This window comes from Portunus trituberculatus, chromosome 18 (assembly GCF_017591435.1).
Source record: "Portunus trituberculatus isolate SZX2019 chromosome 18, ASM1759143v1, whole genome shotgun sequence".
Lineage (NCBI taxonomy): Eukaryota > Metazoa > Arthropoda > Malacostraca > Decapoda > Portunidae > Portunus > Portunus trituberculatus.
The window spans coordinates 4,382,429-4,402,227 of NC_059272.1; the positions used below are offsets into that span (position 1 = coordinate 4,382,429).

The window sequence follows — 19,799 nt, forward strand, 5'->3', positions numbered from 1 at the left end:
TCCTCCCTTCCAAGGTCGATGTTGAGCGGATGGTGTTCAGTGTCTGGTCGTTTTCTGGATAAATCAGGAAGGTGTTGTCCCTCCCTGGTCTGGCTTTGAAGGCAAGGGTGGAGTCCCTCTGAAGGAGCGTCACTACTTCGTAGGGATTCCTGAAGTCGTCTGATGGCATGATTTTGATGGCTTGACGAGGAGTGGAGACGGGCTTCGGGGCCAAGGATACTCCTATGCGTAGCCGGGCGTCTGGCGCGGCAAATAGTTGGTAGAAGAGTTTGCCTGAGATTGCAGTGGCTTGTCCTTTTTCTTCCTGTTGTTCTCCACCAAGGTGAAGTCGTCCTCTTTGTTGTCTGTGGCCTCTGAGGGTGGTGCTGGCATCGGCGGAGAGTCTGCGGGTAGCGTTGCCTGAGAGGGCGGGTCTTCTTTGGGTACTGGTGGTGTCTGTAGATATGCTAGAGGTTCTATCACCCTGGTCTTGGTTAAAGGAGCGGCGTCGAAGTCTTCCTCTGGACGAGTCCTCTTGTTTCTGTCTAAGCTCATGCATCTTACTTGGCGAGGGACGAAGTTCACGGTACGAGCAGCTTTCTTGGTCGTCTCTGATGCCTTGTTCCTCACCATGGTGTCCGGGCTAAGGGGCTTGAGGAGCCCCTTAGAGAAAAACAAACTAGAGCCCTGCCTTGCAGTCTTGACGGTTGCTGTGGCTGCCCCACTTCTAAAAACGGTCGTGACAGCCCCGCCCTGCGTAAAAACTGTGACCTAAGAGGTTATGATAAGGCCCTCTTCAAAAGCTGAGGTGTTGCCTGAACCTGGCCCCGCAACCAAGGCTGGACCAGCACGCTCACTGGCTTCCTTGGCGCATCGCAGGCTGCCTCTGCTTCAGGAGTTCTGGACGCTTTTTAGGTCGACCAGCCCCATCACCCAGAGGCTTAAAATATGTGAAAAACAAGGAAGACAAGAGAGAAAGCCTGGCCAAACCCTCGGCCACCAACCCGCGACCAATCAGACCACTCAGCGGCAGACAAGGGGGGTAAATTCCAAACCGAGTCCGTAGGGAGTGCGATTGCCGTGGTTAGCGGCCAATTCGTGCCAGATGTGTGTGTGGGTGTGTATGTTGTGTATGTTGTGTATGGTTGGTTGTCTATTTATCCGTGGGCTCGTACAGAGCGCCTGAAGCAATAAATATTGCTGGAGAATGTGCTGTCCGCGATAGAGCGTTAGCAGGAGACAGTGGAGTGTCCTCTCAGCACGGCTGAGGAGGTCTTCACTCTGTGGAGTCTCTGTGTTGTGGTGCAGGAGGATGCGGGCTTATATGGGCGGCGGAAGCAGGTAGTCGCGTCAAGTAGCCAGTCAGAGCGCGGATCGAGTTTCGTCTGAAGCGGCCAATGAGCAGCCGGCTACAGCTCCGTGTGGCTGTCGCTGGGATGGTAACGAAGATTCTGGCTGCTGTTGTATGTTGATGGTAGGTTTTTCTGAGTAGATATGTACTGCTTCCGTCATCTTGAGTCTTCTGGTGGTGTTGCTTTCCATGTGATGTCGCTTCAGGATGATGCCGTGTTCATTCATGTAGTGTCGTCTTATAGCGAAAAAAATAGATGGATAGATGGATGGAGAAATGGATGGATGGATAGAAGGATAGATATACTCGTAGATAGATGGATGGCTAGATGGTTGGATAGATGGATGGATAGATAACAGTAGACAAGAGAAAGAGAGAGAGAGAGAGAGAGAGAGGTCGTCGTGGAGAGAGGACGTATCCCTGGTCACTCCGCAGTGTATATTCCTGTCCTCTACAGCTGGAATCAGCATTGTGGGAAGTGTAAAGCGAACAAGAAAAATTATTATCAGGTAGTGCAGTGAGTGAAGTGACTTTAAGTGCAGTGCAGTGCAGGCAGTGAAATTACAATGCAGTGAAAAGCGTAGCAAGACAGGCGCTACACAGTGTGTTGACGGTGCGGCGGAAAACCAGTTGACCTGACCTCACCTGTCCACTACTGGGGCGGAAATCCCTCGGGAATACCGACCACCTCCGCCCACACTCATTAAGGGATAATCTCACTGCCAATATTCTCCCTACCTGCACACCTGCCTACCACTCCCACCTCTCCACTTGCCTGTCCAACAATTCTCCACACACACAATTGCTTAAACATTAGTGATGGTGACAGTGCTTTGAGCGCCTTATTGAGAGGCCAAGTGGCATAAGTGGCTACCGTCCTGCCTCTTGGTGTGCTGTCTGTGGCCGCACTGGGTCATCTCCAACAGTAAAACGGTGCTCCAAGCCGGCCTGTCCGAACCTCTGCCATGCGGAATGTCTAGGCGAGGAGTTGGAATTTAAATGTGGCAACACTGGGCAGCTACGAGCACGAGCAGGAATTAGCGATCCTGTGATCCTTCACAGCAGTGCTATCCAACCTACCTCTCCTCCCATCACGGTGCTTGCCGAGCAGGGTACCGAGAACGACCTGAGAGATCTAAGGAAGGAGGAGCTGGAGAAACTGGTGAAGAATCTCCGCTGTGAACTGGCCTCGACAAAAAAGCCAGCTGAACAGCTACCGGACCGTCACAGACGACCTCACGATCAAGCGGCGAGTGCTGGCGGAGGCTCTGAACATTGTCGACACCCTCATCGCCACCCGCGCCAGCGACGGAATAAAACAAAGGACTGTAGCTTGCACAGCCAGGACTCGGAAGATTGGTGAGGAAGGCGCGGCAGCCGCAGCTGTGAATCAAATCCCTAAGGAGCCCGATCTGTCTCCTCCTCCCAATCTTTCCCCCTCTCCCTCTCCTGACTCCTCTCTGCCCACGTCAGAGGAAGAGCGGGAAACGTCATCGGAGGAGGTGGTAACATCTTCAGATAAAGAAATTACCACCAGCAGCACCAGCGTCGAGAGTGAGACAGAGGCAACGCCGACCCCAGCAGCTCAACCCTCAACAAGGCAGCCCGCAGACAAACGGGGCACCCCGCCGACGAGACACGAGGAAAAAGAGGGTTGCAAGGACTGATAACACAGCCTCTGGTGGTGATACGGCACCAGAACCGAGGCGCCAGCCACGATACGGGGCAACTCCTCCTAGGCTGCAGCAGCAGCGGGAGCAACACCACCAACAGCAGCAGCAACAGCAACAGCGGCAGCAACAGCAGCAGCAGCAGGGAAAGTGTGCACAGTGTAAGCGGCAAGGCCACACCAGGGAACAGTGCCCGAGAGTGTGTGAATATTGTCAAGGCCGTTTTCACTCGTCTCTGAACTGCCGGGACAGACTCGCTGACGAACGGCAACAGAAACTGGTGCAGGCAGTGAGGCAGAGTAGCCAGGAGGCTGTACTTGCTCTGCACACGATGGTGAGGCAGATGAGGGAGCCTGGAGTCTCGGGACTCGCCCCGCTCCCTATCTACAGGCCCACAACCTTCCACCCTTCCTGGCCCCACACAACGCCTGCCTCCACCTACCACCACGGCGGGGCGCCACACCAAATCCCGCCCATATACGCTGCCCAACAATGAATTGACAATCGTGTCCGCTATTGTAAGAGGTTTCCACACAAACATTGGTGAACTTACACACAGTGCAATTAACAGACACAGGGCAAACATTGTGTTCGTGTGTGAAACCTTCCTGGATGACAGCGTGCTGCAGACTTATGCTCGCGTACGAGGGTACTCGCCGTGGGTCAGAAAAGATCGCTCCACGCAGGGAGGGGGCGTGGCATTCTGTTACAAAGACACAGTGAATGTTCAGGTGGTGGAGCCTCCAGTGCCCGTGCCCAGGGAACTGGAGTTTCTGACCCTGAAGGTGACTGACAGTGACAGTAAAGGAGTGTTGGTTGTTGGCTGTTATCGCCCCCCGTCGCAGGGCACAGCAGTGATAGATTTTCTGTCAGCGAACTTGGACGCAATGATGACAGCCAGCCAGTGTGATAAAGTGTTGATAGTGGGGGATCTAAACCAACACACTGTGCGTAATGCCTTCAACTCCTTGCTAGTGGTGCATGACCTGCAGAACTTCGTCACCTTCCCCACACACAGGTCTGGGTCGTCCCTGGATCCGGTGGTGACGGATCTCCCAGCCCACACTGTCCGGTGCTCACCGCTAGATTTCGTGGGCACCTCAGATCATGTGGCTGTGCTCACCAAGCTCCACTTCCGCAAACCACGTGAGGAGTGCCACACTCGCACCCTCTGGAAGTGGGAGGCTGCCAACTGGGGAGCACTTCGAGCCGCTCTGAGAGGGTGGGACTGGCAGAGTGTGCTGCAAGGAGACACCGATTTGCAGGCGAGGCGGTTCACCGAGACTCTCCACTCTCTGCAGGCACGCTGGGTGCCGCACTCACAGTACAAATCCAAGGCTTCTGATCAGCCCTGGTTTGGACCTGAGTGTCGCACTGCCTCTAACGCCAAGTACCGCGCATGGCAAGCCTACAAGAGGCACCCCACGGCGCGGAACAGGCGAAGGCATAGAGAGGCGACCCAGCATATGAGGGACACTCAGGAGTGGGCTACTGGACGGTGGCGAGAGAACCTCAAGGGAAAACTGAAAGGCGGCCAAGTGGGGACAAAAGGTGGTGGAGCATAGTTAAAGAACAAAAAGGGGACGAACGAGTCACTACCATCCCCTCTCTCGTGCGGGGGGACGGCAGCATGGCTCATACTGCCCAGGACAAGGCAAACGTATTGGCAAAACACTTTGCCGGAAAAATGTGCATCCCCAACCTTGAAAAAGCTCCTCCCACTCTCCCAGAAATAGTGCAGGACAAAATAGTGACAGTAAAACAAATGAAATAGAGGTGAGGAAGGTACTGCTGAACCTGGACGAAAAAAGGCTGTGGGGCCGGACAAAATTAGCCCCGACTGCTTCGCCAGTGTGCTAGTGAACTGGCCCACCACTCGCCGCACTGTTCAATCAGTGCTTTCAGACCAGTACGTGGCCACAAATATGGAAAACCAGCAGTGTTGTGCCAGTGCATAAAAAATGTGATAAAAGTGTCCCAAAAAACTATCGCCCTGTTTCCCTGCTGCCTGTACTGAGTAAGGTGATGGAGACCGTCGTGGGCTCGCGAATCGCTGAGCACCTCGAGCGGCACCACCTTATCTGTACAAGGCAGTTCGGCTTCAGGCAGGGTCGGTCAGCGGCTGACCTGCACCTGCTGCTAACAACAGACCTCAGCGCTGCCCTGGATCAAGGCAAGGCCACTGCCGTCGTGGCGCTGGACATTGAGGGCGCTTTTGACCGGGTGTGGCATGCAGCTCTGGTCAACAAACTACGTGCTGCAGGAGTAAACGGGCCCTCTTGTCACTCCTCAGTGACTACCTGAGTGACAGGTACCTGAGAGTGACTGTTGGAGGACAAGAGTCTGAGGTGCAGCCCGTCAAAGCAGGTGTCCCTCAGGGGAGCTGCCTCGGCCCTCTGCTATGGAACCTGTATATAAATGACCTGCTGCACCTCCTCCCAAACACCAGGGCTTACGCAGACGACATCACGCTGACCCATAGCTTCAGCTCCGGGAAGAAGCCGCTGCGATGTCCCGACTCAGCAACACGATGAGACAAATCACAGCCTGGGGCAGTGCATGGCAAGTGAGATTCGCCCCGCAAAAGACAAAGCTGCTCGTTGCCTCCAGGTCGAGGCCAGCCCTGCAACTCGACTTCAGTGGGGAAACACTAACGCCGCAGGACGAGGTGGAGGTGCTGGGGGTCACCTACGACCGCGAACTGACCTTCAGGACGCACATTGAGCGGCTTGCCAGAGAGGCATCGGGAAGCTGGCCTCTGAGGAGGATATCGTGGCTCCTGGACAGCGAGGGACTAGAGCTGCTGTATAAAGCTCAAGTTAGATCCTCGCTGGAGTACGCTTGCCTAGCGTGGGGAGGCGCGGCCCGCACGCACCTTGCTCTCTTAGATAAAGTGCAGGAGAGGGCGGCGCGACTCATTAAAGGCAATAACACCGGCCAGGAGCCATGCCTCCACACTCTTCAACACCGGAGGGACGTGGCGGGAATCACCGTTATGTATAAGGTGCACGTGTGTCACGTGAGCCATCTAGAGGCGCTCCGGCAGCCATCCCGACTGGCTGAAGTGCACACCCGAGCTGTCACCCTCGCCCCCAAGGAACTCCTGCAGCCCCGATGCAGAACGTGGCACCACCAGCGACAGTTTGTGAATACTTACGTAGGATGGTGGAACATTATTCTAGCCACACAGCTGGATATAAGTGACTGCTCGTTGCAGGATTTTAAGAAAACTATTAATGACTGGTTTTTGTGTTGGCGGGAGAGTTAAAGAGTTTTAACTTTTAGATAGGGTGCACTAAAAATGGCCCTTTAGTTATTTAAAGTTGCTAAGTGTATGTAATGTACGATGTAACTTGCTCTTGTATTTACTGTATTATTGTATAAAAGAGAGAGAGAGAGAGAGAGAGAGAGAGAGAGAGAGAGAGAGAGAGAGAGAGAGAGAGAGAGAGAGAGAGAGAGAGAGAGAGAGAGAATATTAATTAATGTATCTCTTAGAGAGAGAGAGAGAGAGAGAGAGATGGGGGCGTATATGCTATACACAATATGACCAGTCATGAGCCATCGCCTATTGGTCGGTGGTAAATGATTCCAGACAGTCTTACCGGGACGTCTGGCGGTACAAGTGGCACTAGCGGTACAAGCATCCAGAGTTTTTCGGAACTAGGGATTGATGACATGCTTTGCGTCTAGATAAAGGGACGTACATGTACATGTGTAGGGGTCGTGACGCATAGTGAGTTATGAACCTGATACTTGAGTAATATAAGGGATGGCTAACTGCTTTTCCTCAATAATGACAGTACTGAATAACTGCGGGGGGAAATTTTTTGCAGTTTGAAATTAGGCTGTACTTTTTGGATGGGATAGTTTGTTGGCGGACAAAGGTTTAGTTGCCATACACAACAGCAAGTTTTGAAAGAGTATTCCAGACCTGATGCATGTACGAGTACATGTATTGTCCAGGGGGAAGCGGCAGTTTTACCCAAGATGTATTAGACTAAGAAGTGAACGCACTTCAGTCTTGAAATCATTGACGTAGCGCGGGAGGATTTTAAAACCCAGAATCGTGCCGTCAGCATGTCAACCAACTAGGAGAGATTTTAATTGTGGAATATAGGTGTTCCGCATATTTCTTTTATTTGAGTGGTTTTCATTTAGCATCTTGGTTACTAAGTTTAGTAGATGTAATGCCACTAACTGTATTTTACGTTTCTTAGTGATTTGCAAGAAAATATGGGGATATGCCACCACCTCTACCATATGTTTTAATTTAAACTACCACCACATACTTACAGTATTTGCACCTCCAACTTAGTATTAGCTTCACCAGCATCTACTGTGATCATTTCACAAGCATAGCACATACCACTTACTTTACTAGAACCACTACCATACCACATTCCTCACTAGAACCAAGATGTATTAGACTAGAACCACAACCACTTACTTTACTAGAACCTAGTATTACCACCACCACCACTTATTTACTACAAACACCACCACCACTTACAAAATACACAGTTTCTTACCTTTAAATGCTGGTGGATGGCCAATTCCCTGGCATCTGTGTCCTCGTGATGGCAGATTCTGATCAGGAATTGCATCCTGTTTTAAATTTCTCACAGTTCGTGGAACCGGCAAATTTAAAAGCTTGTACTTCAGATTTCGTTCAATCTGGGCTGAACTGAAATGTCGTTCACAAACCACAGCATACTTAATATCAATATGGTCTGAACGGAAACACTTATGGATCCACTGTCTAGCAAGGTTAACATTAGATGTGAATTTATGGTATCTTAGGTTGCTGTCCTTACCAGGTGTACATCCAAATACAGCGCACACTCTTGCTTTACCCATTTAACTATTAATATCGTAATACAAAGCCCGTGAAAAGTACACAATTGCTGATAAAATCTGCCACACGTGAACACACCGCCATTGGAATGCTTTGCATTACAATCTTTTACATATTAATAATAATGATAATAATAATAATAATAATAATAATAATAATAATAATAATAATAATAATAATAATAATAATAATAATAATAATGCTAATAACAATAAAACAAAACTCAAAAGCGCCACATAACAAAAATTAACGCCAACTTTTTTTTTTTTTCACTCTCTCCCCCGGTGTAGTGTAGTGGAGTTTCCCCGATCCGGTTTCCAGCCTTGCTCTAGTCTAGATTCTAGAATAGATGCATGAGCAGCGCAGGTGTGGCTGCGATACTATTAGGTGATCCGTTTCCGCGCCACCCCGCCAAACAGGCCTCCCTTCCTGACACTTATACACTCCCTCGTCCCCAGCAATTAACCACCTCTTGTTGTATCGTACTCTGAAAAGTCTCTGATACCTCACTACGTCTCACCAGACTCAAACCGTTAGCACAAAGGGCGATAAACACGGGGGCTACGTGCCATATCCACATTTATCATCGCAGTATTCGCATATACATTATATAACATTTCTTTCACTATTTTAGATGCCCAGGTCACTAATACTTCGCCCATTCATCATCAAACATTATTCGTGATGTACAAATACGTCAAAAATAACTCAAATATCCACATGTTTTGGCCTGTAACATTAAGATCAAGATCAAGATCCCTTGTGACGTCACGGCTCTTATGCCTTTTCGATTAAATGCCACTTTTTTGCCTAAAACAATGCTGGTCCGTATATTTCTCATGGTTTCCTTCAATTTTGAAGCCATTCCAAGGTATTCCATGCGGTACAACCTCGACAGAGTGACTGCATCATAGATAATTAGACGTCCCGCATCATTACCAGGCAAATCTGTACTAAACTATTCTTTTGTGTTCCATCAAAGCTTTCGTCGTGTAGTGCCACCTTGCGGTGGGTTCCGGGAATATTGCGTCAAGTGGTATTAACTGATGACTTTACCGCTAAAAAAAAATTTTGCCGGTACAAAGTTTTAATCGATATAGTACCGTTTAGCCTTTTCCCGGTAATACCGGTAAATGTACCGGTACTTGCCCACCACTATTTTGCGACTTTGTTTACGTTGTGACGTCACGCAGAAAGCTTTGAAAATGTATCCAGATAAAGAAAAGATGTTGGAGTTGATGAGGGAAAAAGATCACATCTAGTATACCCTAGAAAATAATTATACAGCAAAAAAGCTACGCAAATCGACGTTCAATGAAATCCCTGCAACTCTCCAAGAACTGTCTCCCTCTATGCAGGGTGTTGTTGGTGAAGATTGAATACTTGTAATGATTTAATTTGATCGCAAGCGTCATCGTCATCAGAGGAAGACATCTTGTTAAGTAGTTGTTTGTTTACATTCAGTTTCCTCCAACCAGCTGATACTTCCCAGTCGCTATGTGTGAACGTGTTCCGACTAGAAGGGCTCAGTTGATACTTCTAGCGACTTGCAATTTCAGTCTCATATTGACTCGTATAAGAACCCGCCTTAAGAATGTTTAAAACAAGAAGCTTGGTTTAGATGATCAATGATAATTGATGAATAATAGAAAGATAGTGGATGACAGGACAAGACCCTGAGGTACACCATAGTTAATAGATTTACCCAGAACAGTGGCCGTCTACCATTGGATAAAGTGGTAAGTGTGGAATCGGACAGACGTCCACACGTAAATTCGAATCCCACCAAGCACGGCCTCGAAACTTTGTGCCATTTGTTGAGTAGTTTAAAGTTATCTACATGTCATCATGCTACCCAGGTTCTTGGTGATTACACCAAAGATGCGCTTGGGTGGTGATATGGGCCCTAATATGGGTACCACTATTAATAAAATTACCTGTGCCAATAATATGTGGAAGCTGAACATCGATTCCAATACTCTACAAGTTACCTACAGGCGCTATAGGCCCAGGACTTAAAAAAGAAAAAGAAAAAAAAGTATGGGAAGGTGGGGTAAGACTGACTCATGGGGTAAGACGGAACCCCACTTCTAAATCCAAGCATACAGGGCGAGTTTCAAAATTTTACTCTTAGATGTCCTTCACGTCTCCCAGCAATGACATAATAATTAGCAGTAGGCACGCTAAGTTTCCCTTGCGCTTCAGAGGGAAATATTTGTCATTTTATGCAGTGCTGCTGTTATACGCACAAGGTAAGACACTGCTTGTTTTATATTGAAATAGTTATCACAATGATTTAGTACTTATTTTATACATGCCCATGAGTGTATACATGATATTTATATGCCATAAATTGGCATAATAAACATAGATAGTTTGGTAAACATTTCGACATATGAATATTTACTAATGGGGTAAGATGGACACCATGAGAGGGGAAGAGTGGGTTTGTTGTGCTAACTGCAAAAGCTGAGCTTATGAGCAATCTGCAGGAATAAATAATGGTGATGTTGAGAAAGAGGTTTTTGTGTGTAATTTATGTCATTAAGTTGTGCAGGGAGAGATGATGATTAGGGAGAGTTTTTTTTTTTTTTCGTTTGATTCGTACCAATAAATTTGGCTCATGAGCAATGTGAAGGGATATGATGATGACGAAGAAGAGTTTTTTTTTTTTTTCGTTTGATTCGTACCAATAAATTTGGCTCATGAACAATGTGAAGGGATATGATGATGACGAAGAAGAGTTTTTTTTTTTCTTTTATCTGTGCTTTATGCCAACAAGGGTTTATTTCTTTATGTTCAGTTTGCCGGGTGAGATGGACCCCTGGGGATCTGTCTTACCCCATCATTTTATTTTGGGCCCAAGAAAAATTATTTTGTAAATTCTCGTGCTTCATTGTTTTCCTTCAAAACCGTGACCCGGGTGTAGACATCGAAGGTAACATCCCAAAGCACCACCACAAACCCACAAACCTTCAAAAATCATATAAATGTATTTTCTAGACTCAATACTTTGTTAAGTGGTCCGTTTTACCCCACTTTCTCCTACTTGATAGAACGGTCATAGGAAATTTGTAATGAATTCGAACTTATGAAGTTGTAGAAAGGATAGAAACCGTGGGAGGGTAGTTTGGAGATCAAAGTTTTGAGCATGACTATCAAACGCTTTTGATATATCTAAGGGAACAGCAAAGGTTTCACCAAGATCTGTATAAGAGGATGACCAAGGTTCAGTAAGATCACTATGATAGTAGAGCGACCTTGATAGAAGCCATACTGGCGATCAGATAGAAGATTGTGAAATGACATTTTAAGAATCTTATTGTTCTCAAAGAATGTGCGTCCATGCTTGCACCTTGTTTGACTAAAATCTTTCAACTTCGTCTTTTTTTATGCAGGAGAGAAAACTGGCTAGGGGTAAAAAAAAAAAAAATAAATAAATAAAAGGCCCATTGGATGCCAGTTCCCTAACTTAAAGTTCATAGGAGTTATCCAGAAGTGAGGGACAAATATCTTGAAACTTCCCACTTAAAAGAAGTCAAGTCGTAACAAATTGGAAATACAGAAGCAGGCAGGGAGTTCCAGAGTTTACCAGAGAAAGGCATGAAAGATTGAGAGTTCTGGTTAACTCTTGTATTGAGAGTTGGACAGAATATAGGGGTAAGAGGAAGAAGAAAGCCTTGTGCAACGAGGCCGCAGGAAGATCGGGAGGCATGCAGTTAGCAAGATCAGTAAAGCAGTTAGCAAGAAAATAGCGATAAAAGATAGTAAAAATGGTAGTGACTCCGGCGGTGAGAAAGAGGCTGAAGATAGTCAGAGGAGAGGAGTTGATGAGACGAAAAGATTTTGATTCCACCCTATCTAACAAAACTATGTGAGTGGAACCACCCCAAACATGAGAAGAATACTCCATACAAGGACTGATAATGCCCTTGTACAGAGTTAGAAGTTGGAGGGGCGAGAAAACGTCTATCGACGTCTACTTTTCTTTCTTGTTGAAGGTTTGCCTGCTTCATTTAACATGTTCCTGAAAAGAGTGACCGTTCTAATGCCTCAAACTACCGAAGCCCGGCTTTAGTTTTAATATCTTGCTTACCCTAGAGTACTTTTTAATAAACCTTTTCACTCTTTTCCTTGCTACCACATACAGTCCTAACACATTGAGAATCCCTCTATCAACATATGATTCACATGAGGCCCTCTACCTCTCCGCCTCTCAAATCTACAGCACTTTCTCTTCCCCAGTGTCGGCATCACAGCTACAACAAGCATATGATTTGAGTATATATATTTCATTTTCAACCATGCGTGTGGCGAGAACATTGAGATCTCGGAAAATTTCACATGCCTTGGTAGTGTAGTGCGTAAAGGCCCTATCACACTGGCCTATGATACACAGAACCAGGAACATCCGCTCTAGATAGCTGGAACTTGCCCGGGATTAGCGGAACCAAGTTGGGATGGCTTCATATCCATCCTGGTTCTCCGTATGCTATCCCAATGGAAAAGTAAACATGATATATGTAATAAAAACCTTTCATTTGAACTAAAAAGAATGTGACTAAATTTTTCATATTGAAATATTAAATAATATTTCATCATTTTAGAAAGGTAAAGTATATATATATATAATGTCATGTCGATAGGTTGGGCTCATGGCAACCACCTCTGACTCTAAAGTTGCCATCGCGCACGTCTCAGCTTTTCTCTAGTTTTTTTTTTACTTAAGGCGCGTTTTTTATAGTCCACGCTTAAGGCAGCCTTAAGCCTGGCTTAAGGCTGACGTCATTTTGTGTTCTTTCATGTCCCCAAACTTGAGCCAGAGCGTAGCCCGCCTTAAGGCAGGGCCGGCCAAACTCAAGCCAGCTGCAGAGCAGGCTCGACTTTCCGCTAGCCAGTTGTGACGTCACATGTAAATAAACAAATAAGACATGACGAATGAATGTTCCATTAGCTGCTGTTGATAGTTCTGCACCAAACTGAATGCTGTTTCAGTATCTTCTGGTATCTCTGGCAAGTCTGGAAACATGATGGACTGGACTGTTGATGCAGGGAGGAAAGATAGCAACTAGGATGATACCAGCTTTGAAGCGCCTGGAGTATAGAGATAGATTAAAGGCATTAAACATGTTTTCATTTGAGAGGAGATGTATAAGAGGGGGATATTTAAAATGTTCTCAGATACAAACTACATAGATGTGAGATCTTTCTTTACCTTAGAGGAGGGAAGTAGGACTACAAATCATGGCAGGAAGATTAGAAAGCAAGGCTGCAGGTTAGATATAAGAAAATATTTCTTTAGTCATAGGGTGGTAGACTTCTGGAATGCATTGCCAGAGACGGTTGTAAATAGCACTAGTTTGACAATGTTTAAAAACAGATTAGATAAGCACTTAAATTTATTAGATTTATAATTATGTATAGCGCTGCATGATAGTTTTTATAAGAAATTTACTATAGTTAAACAAGACATGATCCCCATGTATGGGGACCACAAATTGTAGAGGATTTCGCTGCAGGACTTAGCCCTGTTAATGGGCCAAATATTTAGAATTAGTATATAATGTATTGTGTACTTGTAAGTGTAACTTTAAGTACTGATGACGAGGTCGCTGTGCGACTGATACAGGATAACCTAGATGGGCCCTGGTGGCCCTTTGCTATCCTATTATTTATGTTATGTTATGTTATGTTATGTTGGAAAGATAAGTTACAAAGCTGCAGCATATCTTGCACTTCCTGTTCGTCTGCCATCTTTATTGTTGTCATCTGTCAGCTGGTGACTGGTCACGTGATCGAAGGTCTAGCAGGCCCGTTTTCCATTGTCCCAGGTTTTGCTTAAGCCTGCCTTAAGGCGAGGTCTAGCCGTAGGGGCATTAAAAAACGCAGCTTTACTTTTCTTTAACAAGAGGAAGTGCAAATGCAGTTCCTGGACAAACCACAGGCTGAGGTATAACGGCATGGTTTTGTTCTGGTTTATTTTGATTAGGCTTTGTCTTGGTTAGTGGGCCGTTTGCCTAGCATAACAAGAACACGGGCAGCTTGTGTGTGATAGTGCTGGTTTCGTACCAAGAACCATGGCCCACGTTCCGCGTATCATAGGCCAGTGTGATAGCCCCTTAAGACGCCGCGCGCCTATCCCGCTATACAAAAAATGTGAAGACAGTGGGCGGTCCTTATGAGACGGTGGCCGGAGCTTACGATAGCAACTTACAACCAAAACATTGCCCTCTCTGTTAAGCAATGGGAAATTACCACTTTCTTTTTCATTACTAGAGGAAAACTAAGAAAGAACTGATAGTTTGACTTATGTAAACCACATTATAGTTTCCTAAATATGCCATGTACACCAGTTATTAACTGTGTTAATATGAAATAGCTACAATATTGAGAGAAATACAACAGGATGTTTCCGGGAGAAATTATGACAAAAAGATTACTTTTTCTCGTTTAATGCATGACAAAGAAGAAATGGTGAAGTAAAATTTCAGTGATTGATGCTTTTCCAACGCACAGTGACATGAAATCACACATCATTCTAAATGAAAGTTAGAGAGAGAGAGAGAGAGAGAGAGGGAGAGGGCAGAATATTAATTAATGTGTATCTCTTAGAGAGAGAGAGAGAGAGAGAGAGAGAGAGAGAGAGAGAGAGAGAGAGAGAGAGAGAGAGAGGGAGGGGCAGAATATTAATTAATGTGTATCTCTTAGAGAGAGAGAGAGAGAGAGAGAGAGAGAGAGAGAGAGAGAGAGAGAGAGAGAGAGAGAGAGAGAGAGAGAGAGCAGAATATTAATTAATTTGTATCTCTAGAGAGAGAGAGAGAGAGAGAGAGAGAGAGAGAGAGAGAGAGAGAGAGAGAGAGAGAGAGAGAGATTAATCAATGTATATTTTTAGAGAGAGAGAGAGAGAGAGAGAGAGAGAGAGAGAGAGAGAGAGAGAGAGAGAGAGAGAGAGAGAGAGAGAGAGAGAGAGAGAGAGGGGGAGGGCAGAATATTAATTAATGTGTATCTCTTAGAGAGAGAGAGAGAGAGAGAGAGAGAGAGAGAGAGAGAGAGAGAGAGAGAGAGAGAGAGAGAGAGAGAGAGAGAGAGAGAGAGACAGAATATTAATTAATTTGTATCTCTTAGAGAGAGAGAGAGAGAGAGAGAGAGAGAGAGAGAGAGAGAGAGAGAGAGAGAGAGAGAGAGAGAGAGAGATTAATCAATGTATATTTCTTAGAGAGAGAGAGAGAGAGAGAGAGAGAGAGAGAGAGAGAGAGAGAGAGAGAGAGAGAGAGAGAGAGAGAGAGAGATCAATGTATATTTCTTAGAGAGAGAGAGAGAGAGAGAGAGAGAGAGAGAGAGAGAGAGAGAGAGAGAGAGAGAGAGAGAGAGAGAGAGAGAGAGAGAGAGAGAGAGAGAGAGAGAGAGAGAGAGAGAGATTAATCAATGTATATTTCTTAGAGAGAGAGAGAGAGAGAGAGAGAGAGAGAGAGAGAGAGAGAGAGAGAGAGAGAGAGAGAGAGAGAGAGAGAGAGAGAGAGAGAGAGAGAGAGAGAGAGATTAATTAATGTATATTTCTTAGAGAGAGAGAGAGAGAGAGAGAGAGAGAGAGAGAGAGAGAGAGAGAGAGAGAGAGAGAGAGAAAGGAGGCGGACGCCTTCACCAAAGCAACCGTACCTCCCGCCGCCCCCCACCACCACCACCACCACCACAACAGACAACGATAGCAGCACTACCAGTAACATTATCATCGATGATAACAACAGTAGTAGCGGCAACAACAACAACAACAGAAGTAACAATAGCAGCAGTAACACAAACTACAGCAACAACAGTAGCAGCGGCAGAACGACAACAATCGGAAGACCCAGCGGCAACGACGGCGCTACAAGCAGCCAGTGTTGCCAGATGGTGAAATTTTTCACCAGATTCAGAAAATCTGGTGAAATTTCAAGCTTACTGGTGAATAAATATTAAGAATTTGGAACCAGACAAAATCTGGTGAAATCTGGTGAAAAGTAGTTGATTAGTGATTACTGCTGAAGTATAGATATCGTTCACGTCAAGAATAATTCAATGGATGGCGCCACTTTGCAACTACCGGTATTGTGTTTACATCAACACAAATTCAAACGGGTGAGTGCCCAACTGGGTCTGGGTGATGTTGTAAACTCCACGTGTCCACAGTCGGGAGCCTCCACAGCTGAAGAAAACGCCTTTCAAGGTAAATGGATTTAAAAATATCAGTAGAAATCATTAATTATTCACTTGATGTGTCAGGGAAGACATTATTTTGTGGAGAAATGGGTATGTGTATAGTGCTATAAGGAGGACGTTCAGCATGTGTGTTTCGTTGTCATATTTACAAAGAAATTCTTCATGAACTGTTCTTAAAAACTTGCAGTGTTTGGTGAATGGCTTGGTGATGCTGGCATGATAAAAGGATGGTACATAATTTTTGCAAAATTATAAATGTACCTGCTGCATATATACACAAATACTGTAAGCTTATACCTAACCTGATAAAATATTCACAGCAGCCAGTCGTGGTTTCTGACTACAGATAAAATGATAATATGTGACTGGAGGCATTGGCAGTCTCAACATAAGTGACTAGGCCTACTCAAACTAGTTACTGGGCCAGTGGTTCTTAACCCTTTTACTAACACGCCCCCTCTAGGTACTGTTCTCTCCTTCCACAGCCCCCGTGACATTATATAATCACACGAAAAATAGTATACAAACTCGTAACTATACGAGACTTTGAAAACAATAGTTAGTAACGAAGATACTGCTGCATTATTTCATAAACTTATCTTTACAGTACTGTCCGCGTTCGTGTCAAGAAAATAACTCATAACAAGAAAATACAGAAATCAAATGTCAACCAAAGTGCTTGATAGTATTGTGCGCATTCGATCGCATCTCATGATGCAGGGAATCTGTTGCACACAATGTGACATTACTAGTGATATGCTCAAAAGATTCACGTCTGAAATGTATGATGTGTAGGTAACTCTTGGATATAGCCTACCGAGAAAAGAGGAAGTAGATACATTTATTAATTTATCCTAGCTACAATTGTGTTAAAGGAAAATTTACAAGTACTTTTTTACATTATTACATTACAGTACAGTATTATTCATAAAGTCATTGATTATGGAAATAAAGATTTTGACTTAAGAATGTTATGCATATTAATTTTCATTAAAAACTTATTTTACATTACCATAAAAAATGTTGGTGAAATCTGGTGAAATTTTGATGGATGTCTGGTGAATTCGGCACATCACGATTTGGCAACGCTGCAAGCAGCAGCGGCCCTGAGGCCATCCTAACACACCTGACTGGCGACCTGTGTCCCCCCCACATGTGACACACCTACAGGTATCCACGCACCCAGTGAGGCACAGGGGAGAGCAAAGGACACAATGTGAATATTGTTTCCGCCCCGGACACACAGCTGAGGTGTGTTATAGACGCACTGCTGACGAACGTCAAGAACAAAGGCAAGAGAGGATGCTGATCAAGGTTCTGACGGAGGGATTGGCGCAGCAACAAATGCACCACCCCGAGCAGCCCTTTCAGGCCACCCCCCAGCCTCCCTGGCAACATCAACCAGGACATTACCCCAGCTGGAACGACTCCAGCTCCATGTGGCAGAACAGACACTAAAACACCTTGCCTCACCGCCATGCCTCCCTCCCGCGGCAACGCGAGGCGGCGAGGAGACCAGCGTCCCAGCTGTTAACTGACAGTGGTCTCCGCCAATATCAGAGGACTCCGCACCAACGTCGGTGACCTGAGCCACAATTTCGTGCTGCGACAAAGTGCCGACGTTGTGGCGGTGACGGAAACATGGTTGAGTGATAAGGTGGAACCGACGTTTGGCAGGATCTCGGGCTACTCCCCGTGGGTGAGGAAAGACCGAGAATTTAGAGCAGGCGGAGGTGTCGCTGCTTGCTTTAAAGACGGCCTCCAAACACAGGAGCTCGAAATTGCTGTACCTCGCCAGACAGAGGCACTATTCTTCAGGATGGTACTTGCAGACAAGAGTGGGCTTCTCTTCTGTGTTATGTACCGCCCCCCGAGACAAGGACGAGCCCCGTTGGACTTCCTGACGGAGGAACTTGACACCCTACTCCAACGACACAAGTGTTCTCATGTAATGTTAGTGGGGGACCTGAACCCACACATGGAGCAGGATGCGTACAACCATCTCTTGGTGGTACAGGGCCTGGTTAACCACGTAACCTTCCCTACACATGAGCGGGGAGGGATGTTGGATCCTGTAGTAACTGACCTCCCTGAAGCCAGCATCCGCTGCCAGCAGTTAGGGCCTGTGGGTAGCTCAGACCACTTTGCCGTGCTGTCACAGGTAGAGCTGCAGACGGCGAGAGAAGATGCCACCCCGCGCACCATCTGGCTCTGGGACAAGGCAGACTGGCCATCCATGAAGCAGGACATAGAGAACACGGATTGGGAGGCCCTTCTGGTGGGAGATGCTGATGCCAGGGCACGTGCTCTCACCACCAGGCTCCTTGCCCTCCAACAAGTGCATGTACCCAGCCGTTTGTACCTCTCCAAGCCTGGTGACCCAGCCTGGTTTGGTTTTCGCTGCAGAGCATCTGCCGAGGACAAACATGCTGCCTGGGTGAGGTACAAACGCCACCCAACACCCAGAAACAAGACACTGCACTGGGAAGCATGCAAGAGGATGTTATCCACCTGCAGATGGGCGAAAAATCAGCTGAGGGAGGACAGAAAGCGAAAGCTCAGTGGTTCAGGTGTTGGAAACAAGACCTGGTGGAGACTAGTGAGAGAACAACAAGGAGCTTGTCAACGCGAGGCTCTCCTTCCACTCACCAGACCAGACGGATCCACCGCCACGAGCACCACAGACAAGGCCACGCTCCTTGCTGAGTATTTTGCCAACAAAATGATGGTGGACGACCCAGCACGACCTGTACCTCAACTGGCCCAGGAGACAGACAATACTGTCACCACCGTCCTGGTGACGGAAGAGCAGGTAGAGCGGCTGCTTGGTGCGCTGGATGAAAGCAAAGCCACGGGTCCGGATGACGTCAGTCCGCGGCTCCTCAAGCACTGCGCCAGAGAGCTGACAGCTCCTCTCACCACAGTCTTCACGACTTGCCTGAAAGAAAACAAGTGGCCCTCAGTATGGAAGGAGGCGCGAGTGGTCCCGGTCAACAAAAAAACACGAAGTCAGAGCCCACCAACTACCGACCCTTCTCGCTGCTCTCAGTGGTGGGCAAGGTGATGGAGAAAATAGTGACTGATGTCATCTGCCAACACCTGAGCGAGAACCACCTCCTCACAGACAGACAGTTTGGCTTCAGGCCTGGCCGATCCACCGCAGACCTCCTCCTCCTCCTCTCCAAGGACTGGCAAGATGCCCTGGAAGAAGGCCTGGACACCCTTGTGGTAGCCCTGGACATTGCTGGGGCTTTTGACAGGGTTTGGCACTCGGGCCTCGTTGAAAAGCTTCGCGCCAAGGGCATCCAAGGTGACCTGTTAAAGCTGCTCGAAGACTACCTCCAGGACAGGACTCTCCAAGTAGTGGTCAACGGGCAGTCATCAAGGCCTTCACCAGTCCGGGCATCAGTTCCACAAGGCTCAGTTCTGGGCCCAGTCTTGTGGAACATCTACATTGATGACCTCCTCCAGCAACTGTCATCTGTGACTGCATTTGCTAATGACTGCACTTTCTCCCGCTCTTACTGCCGCCTAGACAGTCAGCGGGCCGTCACTGAGCTGAACAGGCAGCTCAGAATGGTAGAGCAGTGGGGAGAGGTGTGGCAAGTTAACTTCGCTCCAGAGAAGACGCAGGCGATGGTCATCTCGCGGTCTCCAGACGCCTCACACGCAGTCTCAGGAAAGTTGCGCTTTGGAGGCAAGTGCCTGCCGCTCCAGGATTACATCAAGATCCTGGGCGTGTGCGTGG

At 46.9% G+C, this 19,799-nt stretch overlaps 1 protein-coding gene across 1 annotated transcript; it reads left to right on the forward strand.

The window, feature by feature from the left end:
• Positions 1-15,914: 15,914 nt before the first annotated feature.
• LOC123505739 lies at positions 15,915-19,115 on the forward strand. Its single transcript, XM_045257391.1, has 4 exons — positions 15,915-15,970; positions 16,022-16,058; positions 17,222-17,490; positions 17,612-19,115. Exons 1-4 carry the CDS (start codon positions 15,915-15,917, stop codon positions 19,113-19,115), a joined length of 1,866 nt encoding a protein of 621 aa, XP_045113326.1.
• The last annotated feature ends 684 nt before the right edge of the window (positions 19,116-19,799 follow it).